This window comes from Penicillium canariense (assembly GCF_028826845.1).
Source record: "Penicillium canariense strain IBT 26290 chromosome Unknown utg000002l_segment0_segment0, whole genome shotgun sequence".
NCBI lineage: Eukaryota > Fungi > Ascomycota > Eurotiomycetes > Eurotiales > Aspergillaceae > Penicillium > Penicillium canariense.
This window is the reverse complement of record NW_026622729.1, coordinates 1,101,085-1,115,143: the sequence shown is the minus strand read 5'-3', so window position 1 is coordinate 1,115,143 and position 14,059 is coordinate 1,101,085. Positions and strand designations below refer to the sequence as shown.

At 52.0% G+C, this 14,059-nt stretch overlaps 9 protein-coding genes across 9 annotated transcripts; 3 read left to right on the top strand and 6 right to left on the bottom strand.

Moving 5' to 3' along the window:
• Nucleotides 1-285: 285 nt before the first annotated feature.
• On the bottom strand, nucleotides 286-1,212 carry mog1 (Ran GTPase-binding protein MOG1; the record flags this gene model as incomplete). Its single annotated transcript, XM_056685746.1, has 2 exons — nucleotides 286-955; nucleotides 1,136-1,212. 2 exons carry the CDS (start codon nucleotides 1,210-1,212, stop codon nucleotides 286-288), a joined length of 747 nt encoding a protein of 248 aa, XP_056544488.1.
• A 555-nt stretch (nucleotides 1,213-1,767) lies between these two features.
• On the bottom strand, nucleotides 1,768-3,537 carry N7482_003620 (NYN domain-containing protein; the record flags this gene model as incomplete). Its single annotated transcript, XM_056685745.1, has 2 exons — nucleotides 1,768-2,382; nucleotides 2,440-3,537. The coding sequence occupies 2 exons, from the start codon at nucleotides 3,535-3,537 to the stop codon at nucleotides 1,768-1,770; spliced, it is 1,713 nt and encodes a 570-aa protein (XP_056544487.1).
• A 710-nt stretch (nucleotides 3,538-4,247) lies between these two features.
• N7482_003619 (heat shock 9/12 family protein) lies at nucleotides 4,248-4,640 on the top strand (the record flags this gene model as incomplete). Its single annotated transcript, XM_056685744.1, has 3 exons — nucleotides 4,248-4,281; nucleotides 4,349-4,541; nucleotides 4,598-4,640. The coding sequence occupies 3 exons, from the start codon at nucleotides 4,248-4,250 to the stop codon at nucleotides 4,638-4,640; spliced, it is 270 nt and encodes an 89-aa protein (XP_056544486.1).
• Nucleotides 4,641-4,859: 219 nt separating this feature from the next.
• N7482_003618 (uncharacterized protein) lies at nucleotides 4,860-5,750 on the bottom strand (the record flags this gene model as incomplete). Its single annotated transcript, XM_056685743.1, has 1 exon — nucleotides 4,860-5,750. One exon carries the CDS (start codon nucleotides 5,748-5,750, stop codon nucleotides 4,860-4,862), a length of 891 nt encoding a protein of 296 aa, XP_056544485.1.
• A 171-nt stretch (nucleotides 5,751-5,921) lies between these two features.
• cog6 (Golgi transport complex subunit COG6) lies at nucleotides 5,922-8,263 on the top strand (the record flags this gene model as incomplete). Its single annotated transcript, XM_056685742.1, has 2 exons — nucleotides 5,922-6,203; nucleotides 6,272-8,263. The coding sequence occupies 2 exons, from the start codon at nucleotides 5,922-5,924 to the stop codon at nucleotides 8,261-8,263; spliced, it is 2,274 nt and encodes a 757-aa protein (XP_056544484.1).
• Nucleotides 8,264-8,510: 247 nt separating this feature from the next.
• N7482_003616 (uncharacterized protein) lies at nucleotides 8,511-8,843 on the bottom strand (the record flags this gene model as incomplete). Its single annotated transcript, XM_056685741.1, has 2 exons — nucleotides 8,511-8,641; nucleotides 8,699-8,843. The coding sequence occupies 2 exons, from the start codon at nucleotides 8,841-8,843 to the stop codon at nucleotides 8,511-8,513; spliced, it is 276 nt and encodes a 91-aa protein (XP_056544483.1).
• Nucleotides 8,844-9,166: 323 nt separating this feature from the next.
• N7482_003615 (CE1 family esterase) lies at nucleotides 9,167-9,979 on the bottom strand (the record flags this gene model as incomplete). Its single annotated transcript, XM_056685740.1, has 1 exon — nucleotides 9,167-9,979. The coding sequence occupies one exon, from the start codon at nucleotides 9,977-9,979 to the stop codon at nucleotides 9,167-9,169; it is 813 nt and encodes a 270-aa protein (XP_056544482.1).
• A 1,772-nt stretch (nucleotides 9,980-11,751) lies between these two features.
• N7482_003614 (uncharacterized protein) lies at nucleotides 11,752-12,389 on the bottom strand (the record flags this gene model as incomplete). The annotated part of the gene is made up of 2 exons (XM_056685739.1): nucleotides 11,752-11,968; nucleotides 12,028-12,389. 2 exons carry the CDS (start codon nucleotides 12,387-12,389, stop codon nucleotides 11,752-11,754), a joined length of 579 nt encoding a protein of 192 aa, XP_056544481.1.
• A 743-nt stretch (nucleotides 12,390-13,132) lies between these two features.
• N7482_003613 (uncharacterized protein) lies at nucleotides 13,133-13,621 on the top strand (the record flags this gene model as incomplete). The annotated part of the gene is made up of 1 exon (XM_056685738.1): nucleotides 13,133-13,621. One exon carries the CDS (start codon nucleotides 13,133-13,135, stop codon nucleotides 13,619-13,621), a length of 489 nt encoding a protein of 162 aa, XP_056544480.1.
• Nucleotides 13,622-14,059: the final 438 nt, after the last annotated feature.

Sequence of the window (14,059 nt, the reverse complement as noted above, 5' to 3'; positions counted from 1 at the left end):
TGAAGTTTGGTTGAGCTCTTTATTTTCGCGAGAGCTGGATCTAGAATTGGTCATGTACAGCTGTTATCTATTTCTCTTTGAGATAACCACTTAATTGGACTTGTTCGTACTATTTTATTGACTACCTAGAAATTCTACCTAATATCTAATTTGCTAACGGCTCCAGGTGAGCCAAGTCGGAGTTTCTGTGTCCCAGCATGTCCGCCATACCTCCACCTCCAGCTTTGCCCATTACCGATCCATTCCATATGACTCCCCAACTCAATATCTTCCAAAGCCAAATCCCTAAACAAAAAGACCCCAATCCCGAATCTCGAACCGATCCACCAACGCACTCACAGTCTCCTCCGCCACAGCCTCCTCCCTTGACAAGCTCCGCACATCCCCGTTCTTATCAAACTCCTCATGGGGAACATTGAAGAACACTAGCAGATCAGTCGCTTGCGCTGCCAACCGCACAAGTAGATAATGGCAGGTCAGCTTAGATGTTGACGGAGCCCCAGATGCACCATCAAGCGTGGCCCCTGCAACAGCCGCATCCGTAACGGAAGCAGAAGTCCCATTGGTAGGAACAGCGCTACGTCCGCCTCGCCGGCGGGGAGCAGTCAAAAATTCAACCACCCCCTTGTACGCGCTAAATGACGAGCCCGGGGGTGCGGATGCGCCTAGACGTGCTGGGGTAACCTGCGTAGGCGGGATGATAATCTGCATGGCATCACCTTCATCGCAAAGATCATTGAGATGGTACAGTGCTGCAGCTTGGTCGAGGGTCTCCGATGTGGCGCTAGGTGCGCTGCCGCTGCCAATGGCTAGCGTTGGATGCTGGTGGCTGAAGTTGGCCAAGGTGGTGAGTGCATCTTCTCGGGAGACACGCTGGTTGATCTCGATGATGACGTTTGAGAGCGTGTCTGGCGAGAGGAAAAGCTCTTGGTGGTCTGGGATTTCGCGGAGATTACTATCATGGGGTCAGCACGTTATCTTGTTTTCCTTTTTGCTGGTTGAAGACGGCAGAACAAAAATTGGTAGCCCAGCAAAGCAGGACTGCTGAGAAGGCGGCTATCCTTGGATGATTTCAAGATTCTTCAAGGATTGTCTAATCAACACCGCACGGGGTGTTGAAGAATATACTACTGACCTTGCATCAATCCAGCGCTGCGGCACAACCCCGCGGATCGCCCCGCCGAAGAAGTCCTGCTCAGTGACTGGAGCCATGACCCAGCCAAGCTTTTCCTGAAGTAGAAAGCAAAGTCTTTTTGACCGGGTGTTCTCGGTAGCTGATTTCTCAGGCCGCTGATCGGGTCCCAATGAGCCGGGAGAGTAGCCCACGCTCTTCGATATTGAGATTTGGTGCCAACCTCCCTCGCAACGGCCCAACTTTTTTCTTCTTCTTTCTGATTGGCAAGTTGTGGATAAGATACCAGTTGACACTCAAAGTGATTTCAAATATCGCGAGAAGGGCAAGTTCAGAAACGGCTTCCTAGTCTGATTTATGGTAGAGGAGGAGCGTGAGGCAGCAACTGCGGGTGGCCGTCGTCCGCTCAAGCGTCCAATGACGTTGGCCCGACGGTATGGTGGGCGGTCGACTCGGTGCGAGAGCCTCAGCCGCAATCTCAGCACGGAGTATACGTCGTAGTTACAGGGCAACGATACACCTTCTAAACAGAGAAGCAAGCCGACAGCAGTGATTTAAATGTGGAATACTATGCTACTATACTTTGAAGTATTCCACTAAGCTTAACGTTGGATTTGACCCGATGATCGCGTCATTTAATCAAAAAGTTCCTCTACATAGGCATCCAGCTCGAGCAAACGGAAGCGCTGGCCCCATTTCGTCCGAAACTCTTTCCTCCGATATGCATAGCTAGTAACTTGCGAGAAGCTGACGAGTTCCACACTCCAGCCGCGCTGCAGCGCACGCTCTACCATACGCATAAACCCACCGGAGTATTCAGCCGCCGCTGCGTCTCCGGTCGCAAGGACGATCGTCGCCGGCTCGTCCGTATCCACGATACTCTCGAGCATCTTGAGGTGCAGAATTTCGTCCACACCTTGCTCAACCCATCGCTCGCCGCTGACGCCGACCGTTTCGGGTCCAGACGCTGTGCGGGTTACGACCTCGGCGGGTTTTCGAAATTTGAACGGGCGCGGTGTTGTGTGCTTGACTTTATGTACCCGGTCTAAAATGTTAGCTTCGTAGCCGAGTTTCTCGGCTTCATCAATGGACGGTAGCCGGTCTGAGCCGACCAAGACTCTCTTAGCGGCTACACGCCCCCGTTCCATGATCAGAGCGAAGTTGGAGAAGGACATGTGTAGGCGGCGGATTCGGGTGGTGATGGGGATCTTCCGCGAAACTTTTACCGAATCGTGGAAGCCCACCATGACCTACGAGCGACTGTTAGTTTGACGGAACAACACAGGGAATGAGATAGCAAAACATGCATTAGACATGTCAACAAAGACATGGATGAGACGTGGCTCAACATTCTTTGCGATCGAGCCTGGAGAGCGTCCCACCTGCGACACAAGCTGAGCATACTCGGGAAAGTCCTTGAGGAGCTTGGTCATCAACCCAATTCTTCGCTCCGTCGCAGTTTTGTAAAGAGCGGGGAGGACACGAATCCCCGCGGAGGTAGTGATAATATTTTGGACAGCATCTGAGTTCAATGTTGAATCGGCCTCGTCGTAGGAAGAAGGTGGGGTTCCATCGTGATCGCCTCGTGCGTCGGGTGTGCGCACCTGCGACGGGACGAACGCAAGCACTCCAGGCTTTTTGGAAATGGGTCGGTCAAATATAATAGTACTCGAGTCAGACTCGGCACCTGTACTACTTTCCGAGAGTATTGGCTCGACGTTGACTTTAGATTTGCTATCCTTTCCTCCAGCCTTGGACTTGAGCTTGGCTTTGGAGGACTCCATAGAATGGCTGGCGCTGCCGATCGGCCTCGGCGGAGTGCGTGGAGGTAATGAATGGGAAGGCTTGTCATCACTTTTGAAAGAATGACTGGTTATATTTCGCTTTAGAATCACGACTGGTTCAGCGAATGGTCGTGAGGAGAGATAAGAGGAACCGTCAGTCGTGTCTTTGGGAACTCGAGGGTTTGACGTAGTCGAGGCTGGAATAAGTTCCGAAGACTCTGTAGGCTTTGTTTTAGGATATCCATTGTGGAAGGGTCGTTTGAGAATTGTGAAAGCGCAGGGATCGTCGTTCAGAGGCTGTTGAGTAACGTTGGGCATGGCGTCAGTGGTATGCTCAGACACGATACTTCTGGTAGAAGTCGAGTCCTGGCTGAGAAGATCCCATATCAAGGCAAAATCTCCCAGCTTCGGGTAGCTCTGTTGGCGTTTGACCTCAGGGATCCGGGCGGCATCAGACGCGACATGTTGGCTTGACTGTCCCACGTACGAGGACGAAGGGACCTTGGTACCGGCATGATGAGCGGGTTCAGAGATGTCCCTGCAGGTGGGAGACCTAAGAAGGTCAAGCACCGGGGTGAATTCCCAATTCGAGGCCGGCTCAGTGGGTTCTGGTGCGAGCATTGACAAGTATGTTGGCGGGTTTAGGTTAGGTTGATTGAAGGTGGTGGTTTGAGGTGATAAGCAAGCGAAACAACAATCGCAAAAAAGCAGCAGCGTCAAATATCAACGCTCAAGTCATAAAGCATTCCGCAGATATGTATGAAGCACAGTTCGGCCGCACATGGTGTGAGTCAGGTAGATCTGGGTAGCAAGGAAGGCATCGGAGATAGGGTGGCGGTGTCGGATCGGGCAAGGAGCGGAACTGCAAGTCTCCACCGCCTCCCTCTCTGGGGCACAACCAAACTAGTCCTGATCTATACTAGTACGTTTGCTGACATCAGCAGAGTGTGATCAGCCACGATTAGTCATAATTCCTGGCGTGGTCATCTAAACGTCATGAGCATCGCCACAGTTTTGGATCCTGGCAAGGCGTCATGCAAGACACTACAAGGTTCACGCTGATTTGTGGTCCAGTAAGCCCGCGATTCATGGTGGTCCATAGTTTGCGGTCCAGCCAAGGTCAAAGAAAGTAGATCTAAATCACTAAACTTGTTCGCATCCGCAAACATTGTACGTCATTTTATTTGGCATCATGTGAAAGGCACCTATATAAACGTCGTCTTTTTCTGACTTCTCTCACTTCTTCTTTCTACAATCATCCTCTTCCTTCAATCTCTCACAACTTTACTACGCCTTCCCAAGAATTAAAACTTCATCAACCATCAACCATCATGTCTGACACCGGCCGCAAGGATTTCTCCACCAGTACGTGATATGCTATGCAGCCTTTGAATGCACCTCAGACGCTAACCGCCACTTCTTTCCCCCACAGAGGCTAAGGAGGAGATCACTCCTGATTCCTCCAAGTCCACCATGGACAAGGCTAAGGAGTCTTTCACTGACACCACCGACCGTGTCGCCCGCGGCTTCCAGACCGATGACAGCAAGGGCGGTGCTCAGCAGACTTTCGACAAGACCCAGCGTGCCCACGACAATGAGGCGCACGGCGGTGCTACCGGCTCTATGTAAGAGAAACTACCTCCCTCCGAAGGAATGAAAAGAGAACTAACACAATTCATAGTGGTGATAAGGTCAAGAATGCGCTCGGCATGGACAACAAGTAAAGATTTCTCGTATGTCCAATGAGATGACCGCGACACTGGAATTCCTTTTGAGTGTCACGCTGCTATCATGATCAAGTCACGCGCCGACGATACCTTTTTTCTTTTTATGGCTTAGTTACGAACTTAATGCAATTATCAACTACGTGAATCCACACTCCGGAAATTCTCATAACCCCGTAGAACTTGTACATTTTCCAGCCATAGGAAGAAGACTGCTGCTCATTGTCGCCCAACAAGCCTGCCAAACATTTTGTCTCGCTGCCTTGTGAGCTGGCTAAACTCGCGCTCTAGTTCTTTATATCGTGCCTGAGCCCCTGCAATATCCTTTGGGAGGTCGTGGAAAGCTTTCACGCGGCTTTCAAGAGACCTGACAATCTCACGTAACCGAACAACATTCTCTTCTTCCACCATCAGCTCCTCAATTGTAGGACCGCATGATTGATTCCGCTCGAGTGACGCAATACGACTCTGATATTCCCCAACCTTCGTACCGAGCATCTTCGTACCGCGCACCCACTCTGACGTCAAGCTTTGGGTATCCGCTGGTATCTCGTACACCATGTCAACCTTGAGCCCCTGCAGATCAGCCTGAAGCCGTGCGAGCTCCTTCTGGAGATAGCAGTGCAACGTCTCCACTTTTGACACTTGGTCTTGCACCTCGAACTCTTCCGCCGTGAGCTCCACAATCGATTGACTGAGATCTTCAGGTACAGGGTTCAGAGTGTTGCCAAGTGCAGCTGCTGTATCAGCAAGATCGTCTAGATCGTGTCTGCCTTTGTCGTCAAGACACATTTCCACCTCATCCAGTATCTCATTTTTCTGTCGTTCATGTGGATCTTGCCTTTCGGCTTCTTCCCGTACTTTAAACCCATGGACGGCTTCTTCACGAGCACGGTGTTGTAGACTCGCTTCTTCGTTGGCGGTGTCATTAGCCGCAGCCAGCGTCAGGAGAACCCGGAGGGTATCCTCATTACATTCAAAATGAGGCACTGGCTTCGGCGCGTATAGTCGGCTGAGCCAGGAGTTCACGTACGCCCAGTCTTTGGCCTGAATGGCCGCCTGGCGGGCTTTCGTAGGAGAGGCGAGCGGACCATCATGGAGCATGTCCATCATGCGACCTCGGGGGAAATCAATTGCTGAAGAGCGCTATGAGGAGCGGAGTGGTGCTTGGAATCATACTGCGGCGCTGATAAGATACCGCGGAAGGCGGTCTGGTCGTCCATCGCGAAGCTGTCCTTTCTCCCCGCCCGACGAGACTGGGGCCATTGCTTGTCAACAATCATGACCAATTACTTCCCTGCGGGCGCCAGCAATGGTTCTTCACCAACCTCCTCACCACTGTCTCCGCCACTGTCCCAGCGCTCTACGGCGTTGTCAAATCGTCTAACATCCATTCTCTCCGCGTCATATGCCGACTCCGACATCCGCGATGCTCTCGAGACTTTGAGCGTACGGGGAATTCACAATACTGCCGAAACACGTCGACAGTTGCGCTTGGATGTACAGAAAGAGATTGTGGATAGCAATGCTGAGATCGTAAAGGACTTTGGGAATGTTGCGGAGGTAAGAGGACCTCTCCGCACTGCATTAACACTGACGTCTCCAGAGAAGCTAATGCTTCACCGCAATAGCAATTGAAACGGATCGGACGCGTAATCTCGACATTAAACCAGACATGTGACGAAATGCGTAAACACATCGGCCTAGCCAGGCAGGATACTACGCCGGTGTTGGAAGAAGCCGTCGCGTTGATGGATCAGAAGAAGGACACAGAGACGAAACAACGGTTGCTAGACGCTTTCTCAAAACATTTCCTGGTAGCTGAAGAGGATTTAATGTCTCTTACTGCCGCTGAAGGGCCCATTGATAGCCGGTTCTTCGACATCCTCTCCCGCGTCAAGCAAGTGCACCATGATTGCGAGCTCCTTCTCGGCGGCGAGAACCAACGGCTGGGCTTGGAGGTTATGGACCTGAGCAGCCGACACCTCAATACTGCGTACCAGAAGTTATACCGGTGGATTCAGAAGGAATTCCAGTCTCTGAACCTTGAGGATCCCCGTATCAGTGGTTCGATTCGCCGCGCATTGCGGGTGTTGGCAGAGCGTCCTAGCCTGTTCCACAGCTGCCTCGATTTCTTCGCGGAGGCTCGTGACTACGTTCTTTCAGATGCATTCCATTATGCGCTGACAGATGCTATTTCTGGTGCCACTGGATCGGGAGCCGGAAGTGATCCCACTGTCAAGCCGATTGAATTCTCGGCGCACGACCCGCTGCGGTACATCGGTGACATGCTTGCATGGGTACATTCTACAACAGTGTCAGAAAGGGAAGCTTTAGAGGCTCTCTTTGTTGCGGATGGGGAGGAACTTGCACGAGGCATCCAGGCGGGGTTGAACAGCGAGCCCTGGTCGCGGATCGACGAAGAGGAAGAGGTGGCCTTTAATGGTCAAAAGGCACTCAGTGATCTCGTGAACCGCGACTTGACAGGAGTCTCCCGATCTCTCCGACAGCGAGTCGAGCTAGTGATCCAGGGACACGACGATCCTGTTACCTGTTATAAAGTGGTCAATCTGCTCTCCTTCTACCGTACGACCTTTACCAAGCTGGTCGGGCCACAGTCGAATCTAGTAGACCTGATGCAAGCTTTGGAGAAGTTTACCCTCGGCCATTTCGAGTCTTTGATGCGCGATCAAGCTAGTGCCCTCTCGACCGACCATGCTGCCCTGGCTCCTCCAGACGACCTGTCGCCCCCGGAGTTCCTGTTGGATGCTTTGGAATGTCTCGTATCACTCATGAAAACTCACGAGGGCTCAGTGGGCCCGGACGAGTCATCGGACGCAGACAACGAAAACCGGTTTACTCGCGTGCTTCGCGCCGCCTTCGATCCATTCCTGACCCTGGCTCGGTCCTCATCGGATGAGCTCCATGATACTACTGCACACACAATCTACCGCACCAATATTCTTCTCGCGGCGCATGCGACTGTCCAGCCCTTCTCCTTTGCTAGTGCAACACACAACACTCCTCTTTCCGCTGCCCTGTCTACCCTTCGCACAAACCTTCTTGACATCCAGCACCAATTTCTTCTCGAGACATCGGGGTTGCAGGTTCTTCTAGAGGCGCTGGAGCCATTTTCTAAGACAGCCAAGGGATCCAAGGAGGAGACCGAACCAACGGACGAGAAGTCCGAGAAACCGGATCAGCAAAAACCCCAGCTGGCAGACCTGACAAGCCTCCCTGCGTTCCAACCCGAGGCCCTCATCACATCTAGCCAGCAGCTGGATGACTTCCTCCCGTCGGCTCTGATGGATGCTACTGATAACCTCAAGCGTGTGCAGAGCGCCTCTCTCGTCCAGAGTGTGACCGAGGATGCAGTTGAGGCCTTCTGTCGGGACTTTGAGTTTGTGGAGGGCATGATTATTGCTGCCGATGAAGCTAGGGGAATGACCCAGGTGAGCCTGGGAACTGGAAGTAGTGTGATCAGTAGTCGGAGTGGAAGATCCTCGCGGAAGCCGGAGGCGGGTGAAGAAGGTGATGAGGAAAATGGCGAAAGAGAGGATGGGTGGAGCTTGCGGTCATTATTCCCTCGGACCACCGGCGAAATCCGCGTGCTGCTGAGTTGATGTCCATATATGCACCTGCAGTCGGGAAGGCTGTCTACCTTCCTTGAACATAGAACCCGCCCCAATCTGATGTATATACGCTCTATGCTAGGCATTCAGGGCAGAAATTTTGTATTTCCCTAGGTACTTCTGTGCTTCGATAACTTGCCTTGGTGCCACCTACAATGAACGGTCCTGCATATGATGTTTGTTATGATTCACTTCTTATTCACCGAATCACGGGCGAGGTTCTAAACCGCAACACCTATCATGCGCCTTCAGTCAGGTAACCCTCACTAGGTCCTTCGCTATGCTGATTCGCAGATTGTGGATTCGCATGGCGCAACCGATCACTCTTGAACATGTTGGACACATTCATGCCCTCCATATCGTCATCAGCTAAAACGGCAAGCCGTTAGCAAATAATCAAATAGAAGCAATAGTGTACCGACAGACTATTCTGAGTGGAATTCGGATAGCTGGACTGAGTACCGGATGGCATACTCTGATCCTTGTCGACGTCCACATCCTTATCCCAGATGTCCTCTTGTCCCTCTGCGACGGCTTGTTGCTTGGCGGATGTGGACATCGTCCAAACCATTCGAATGGTGTCCGATCGGGTAATTGCTTTGCAAAGGCGGGGCCATTTTATGCGCCGTAGGCTTGCTATTTATATTGGTTCCAAGGATATTTGCCGCGGGCGTCATCCCTACGCTATGGTTACGCTACACCTGAGAGGCGCGTTGGTCAAATTTTCCGCATACATACAAGGTATGAGAATTGGCGCAGGATGGGAGGCTATGAAACGATTTCATAGTGCGTCAAGTGATAATGAGTCAGATACTCTATGTATTAAATCGGGACCCAGTGGTGATATTCGATCTTTATGAACGAGGAAGTAGTCTGATGCAGCATTGAACATATTTACACATAATCGGCAGTAGCAGGGCTAATTCTTGTCAGTAGCTTTCCACTTTTCGTCATTATTGGGGCAGCGCACCTGTTCAGTCGGTACTGACTAAAAAAGTCGAAGATATACTCGGTGGCGTTGAAGACATACTTGCCCAGCGGACACTGGGAAGACAGTCTCTCATAGTCATCATTACTCACCGTCGAGGGCCAGCAGTGACCATTATCTCCTTCACGGTAGTGCTGCACAATACCCTTCTTGCCATAACAATCCCAGCTGGCATGCTTGACTAGCGGCTGGTGGAACACGGTCTCATTCCTGGCCCACTTGGCATCGCCTCCACATCCATTCCGCTCTGCCCAGCCCTCGAGGATATCGATGACGGGCAGCTTGGGGGATTCCTTCGTATTGCCGTCAATGGGAGCGGTGGTGTCGATGGTGCCGTGAAACTCGAGGAAAGGATATCCTTCCACGCGCACCGCAGGCGCACAGGGGCCCACGCCGGGGATGTCGTCGGTGTCGTACCACGCGCCACTGACGGCAGCAAACGCAGCGAAGCGGCTACCCACGGTGGCATTGCAAGCGAGTACGCCGGTGAAGCCTCCGCCATTTGACTTGCCTGCGGCATAGACTTTGCTTGTGTCGATGCAGAGCTTCTCTTCCATATGGGTCAACAGGTCGTTGGTGAAGTCCAGATCATTCGGGCGCGAAGTGTCCGCCTTGGGGTGCGACAGCCAGTAGCCATTCTTGCTGTTCGGATAGACGGCAATGCCGTCCTTGTTGAACTCCGGGTTAGAGAACTGGGACAGCTCTTCCTCTTCGTACATATCTCGGCTCGCGCCATGGAAGGAGAAGTACAGCGGCGTCGGCTTATTCTGGTCATAGCTAGCCGGGATGAAAAGCTGGTACTCGCGATCGGTAACTAGCAAATGCAAGGTCTTGTTTGTGCCGGGGCCGGGGAACTGGGGGGTATATCCGTGCCACAGCCCGAAGCTCTGGCTGCGCCAGCACCACCCAGCGCGGCAAGGGCGACAAGCGGTGGTGGTATATGCATTGTTTCGAGGGCTGTACACAGAGTCTAGTGATCACGCCGAGGAAGAATGCTTGAAATATAGCATTACCCGAAGCCTCGGAGCAATGGCAACTGAGAAAGCGAACGAACGAGCTGAACGGCCCATCAGCACGAGTTTCCCAATCGGGCAAGATATGCCCTCCTCTCAGCCCCCACGACCGCCACAATCCTGGCAGCTTCACCTGAGACGGGACCAGCCGTAGCGCAGTCAGCAGTCTCTGTGACCACCCTTCATTAGCCTGGCACTCGCAGAGCCTACCGAATAACCAAACGTAAATACTGGCTATACAGTCAGCGGAGTACTCCGCAGCTACTCCGTGCTGGTGGTGGAAATGGCCAAGCTGAATCCCACCCCCGATCAGCAAGCATAATAAGCCGCCGCTGTCTTCTGTCTTTCCATTTTCCTGCACGCCGTGCCACACCTCGCGGCTAGTGACTACGAGGGGCAGGGCATTTCGACACTCAATGATAAGCTGCATGTGCCAAATACCTGGCGGAAGATGAAGGTCATCACAATCCCACGGCCACGAAACTATCATGGCCAACGAGCCGTCACCATGCTGTCAAATCTCAGTCCCCATAGCGTGGTCGCCGTGGGGTGTTCTACTCCCGACACTGGCCTCGGTCGCAATTAGCCTTCAGATTTTCACCCGACATCGGTTGAGAGGGCCCTTCAAGGAGGATGACTGGACTCCGTTGGTCTTAGCTATTCTCGGATAGGGGCGTGGAATCACCAATATTGCGGGCGCAGCACTGGGAGCAGGTCCCAACGTGTCCGATCAGGACACCCTCCTACAAGGCCCCGAGGATGAGATTGCCGAACAGGTGTGAAGCATCTAGATCGTTTCTTTACCCTGGACCGACATGCTAGCTCGGCTCAGATCGTCCTCGGGTATAGCATAGTCGAAAAGATCATGTTCGGCGTCATCACATTTAGCGTACTCTTTGCTTATCGAAGGAGATTCCGAGGTAGGCTCTTCAATATTGCCTCGCTATGCATGATGGTTTCCTGCACCTTTCTGGCGCTCTCCTTCTACTAGTGAATAAATGACTGCTCAGTCGTTGCAGTACACATCATTTACGTGCTAGAATACTGAGTCACAAAGAGCCTATGGAAGTTCAATCTAGTAAGGTTCGTCAGCGGCGTCAAGGCAATATTAAGTGGCTAGATGAAAGACTAGGAAAGTACATATAATATCGCATCATAGATCAGAATACCAGTTTCGAGAAACATTTACTTTGCTTTCGTCTTGTACTTCCTATTTGGTGGCGTGGGTCTAAGTCGCTCTGTAGCTGAAGAGTATAAAACCATGTAGGCCTCTTGTTGCAAATATCTACTACACATGTTTTGATCCTGGGTTTTCTTTTCGATCATCGTCCCCTCAAACGCTGACCTTTGTCCAGGAACATGCGGTCCGGCAGATGTATTACATAGAGGACGGAAAGCAAGAGAACAAAGTGAAACTCCAGTCCAAGTATATCCCATTTCAACAACCCTCAACTCCTAGCCCAGAAGACAAGGTAACTTCACAAGACGACGCTACACACACTACGGAGATGGTTGATCATGTTGTCCTTTCTGTTGAAGACTTTCTCGCAGTTCTCGTCGAGGCATGGAATGGAACGAGGAGCCACGTGCTGCGTGTCCACGTGGCGCTTTAAGGATGCCACACAGCTGAATGGGCCTGGCCTCGTGCATTGAGCCCATTTGCAGATCGAGGGACTCGGTGGACTTCCGGTATATCTAGTTGGAGGTTAGTATTGATTCTGCAGGATGGAAACTTGTGCATCAAGCGAGCTCACCTGACCTGCTTTCTCTGCAGGCGACGAGGCTTGGGCTGGGAGCCTTGAGGATGTCCAGCTTTACTTTTGGTCGAGTGGTGCTTCACCACAGGTTGGGAAGTTGTTCTGCTGGACGGATCACTGTAGGCATTGAGAGCGTTCAATTGCGCAAGCCAGTTCGTATGGTAGGGTGTATCGTTTTCGTAGAAGGTGCCTGGCGCGGGAACTGGAGCCGTCTGATCGAGGCTAAGAATTTGATCGAAGGACGGATCGTTGAACTGTTCCGCTTGTGTAGCCCTTCCTGAAACGTGGCTTGACTGATGCATATGCTCGAAGTCATTAGGAAGATTAGAGAAGTAGATATGGCCTTGTCTCCTAGACATCTCGGTCCGGAGTACTGGAGCAGCAGCCAATGGCGTGGATGATTAGAAGGGATGAGACTGAAATGTGAAGAGCAAATGATTGAGATGGGTATTGAGAAGCATCCAGACTCACAGTGAAGCAGGTTGGATTTATAGTCGTTGTTATTCAATGGGTATACCCAGGCTGCACATGAGCTCCTAGCCCCAGGCCGAGTGTGAAACTGAATGCGGGCGGCAGCCAACTATGCATAATTATCCAGTACCCGAGCTTCCGGTTGGTCGGTTGGTCGATAAGTTTGGAGCCTTATGAGGATACGGAGTGGTGCGTCCTGCTATAATAGTGGTGGCTTACAGAGACCCTGGCATCGCTACCTTTCGGGACACGCCGATAGGTCGTCGCTACAGTAGTCGCTGCAGCGCGCTAACCGTGGGTGTAATCGAGTATCCGAGCGCTGCAGTGACTAGAAATGGCCCCCTCGGCGTGTGCCGAAAGCTAGCGATGCCAGTGCCCCTTAAAGCCACGCCACTACGAGGTATACAGCTAGGAATACCCCAGGAACTACTTCCTCCAAGGAACCGGTATACTACAACACACACCCAGTTGTAGACAACACCACGGAGGGCTGGATATATAAGGACACTCATTAAGCAGGCATGTATTTAGTTCTTCCTTAGATACCCTCTTGTTCCTGGCCGGCATGTTCCTCGCGATGATGCTGGCAAATACACACGATGTAGTCTATGATATTGGAAGCTCCCACCGCATGTCCTCCATCATGTATGCAGAGGCCGCCGGGGTCGCCAAACTAGACATGCATTCCATCTTTGCGCGAACGCTGCTTGACCAAATCGCCCACAGGATATCTAGTCTAGCAGACAAGGAGACCCCCTTGTATGGAGATTCTGCTGCCCTGGTCACTGCCGCATGGGCCCCCTTCAACGGCCGGTACAGGGTGCTCGAGCGGTTTGTGAAGGAGGTGAGGATACTTCGCGGCAACGACCATGAGGACTCGGTTTCTGTGCTGGCGATGGCGCAGCAAAATTACCGGCTTGGGAATATCAATGTCCAAGAAGAAGATGTAACGTCAATGTGGAAGAAAGCACTGGACACAGACTCTCTACCCCATTGCGAAGACCGACCAATCTATACATCATTTTCACCGTCTACCTCCTGGGACCTACTATTGAACAGCCCCGGGGTCCCGAAGTTTGCTTTATGCGACATCTGTCGTCCAAATTCGAAGTCATGGTAGACTTGAGCTCTCTCGCCGTTCACTCCGGCCACCCACTGGGAAACAAAGTCACTGGGTCTCCAGCGGTCAATGCAGCAGCCAAATTAAGTTTCATCGTGCGGTGGGCAGTTAGCAAGCAGTGCTGTCTTGACTGCAGCTTGCAAATCGCACAATGGGCCGATAAAGTTTCCTATGTGGTTTTGATGGAGCTTATGAAGGCCGAGACCTCGACAAATGCTCGAGACTGGCTGCTTCAGTGTTATGCAGTATGGTGCACTACGTCTTATCCGATATCGATGGGCAGCATTCTATCGGGTTTCGACCTACTTGCGACGTTCAAATTTGATGCTGGAGCTATGGGTGACCGGGATGTGGTTGATTGCTAAAATTGTGAAAGATTGGTGAGAGGCGTATTGCGCCGGACCTATAGTAATCCAATAAATTGTCTTAATACTGGTC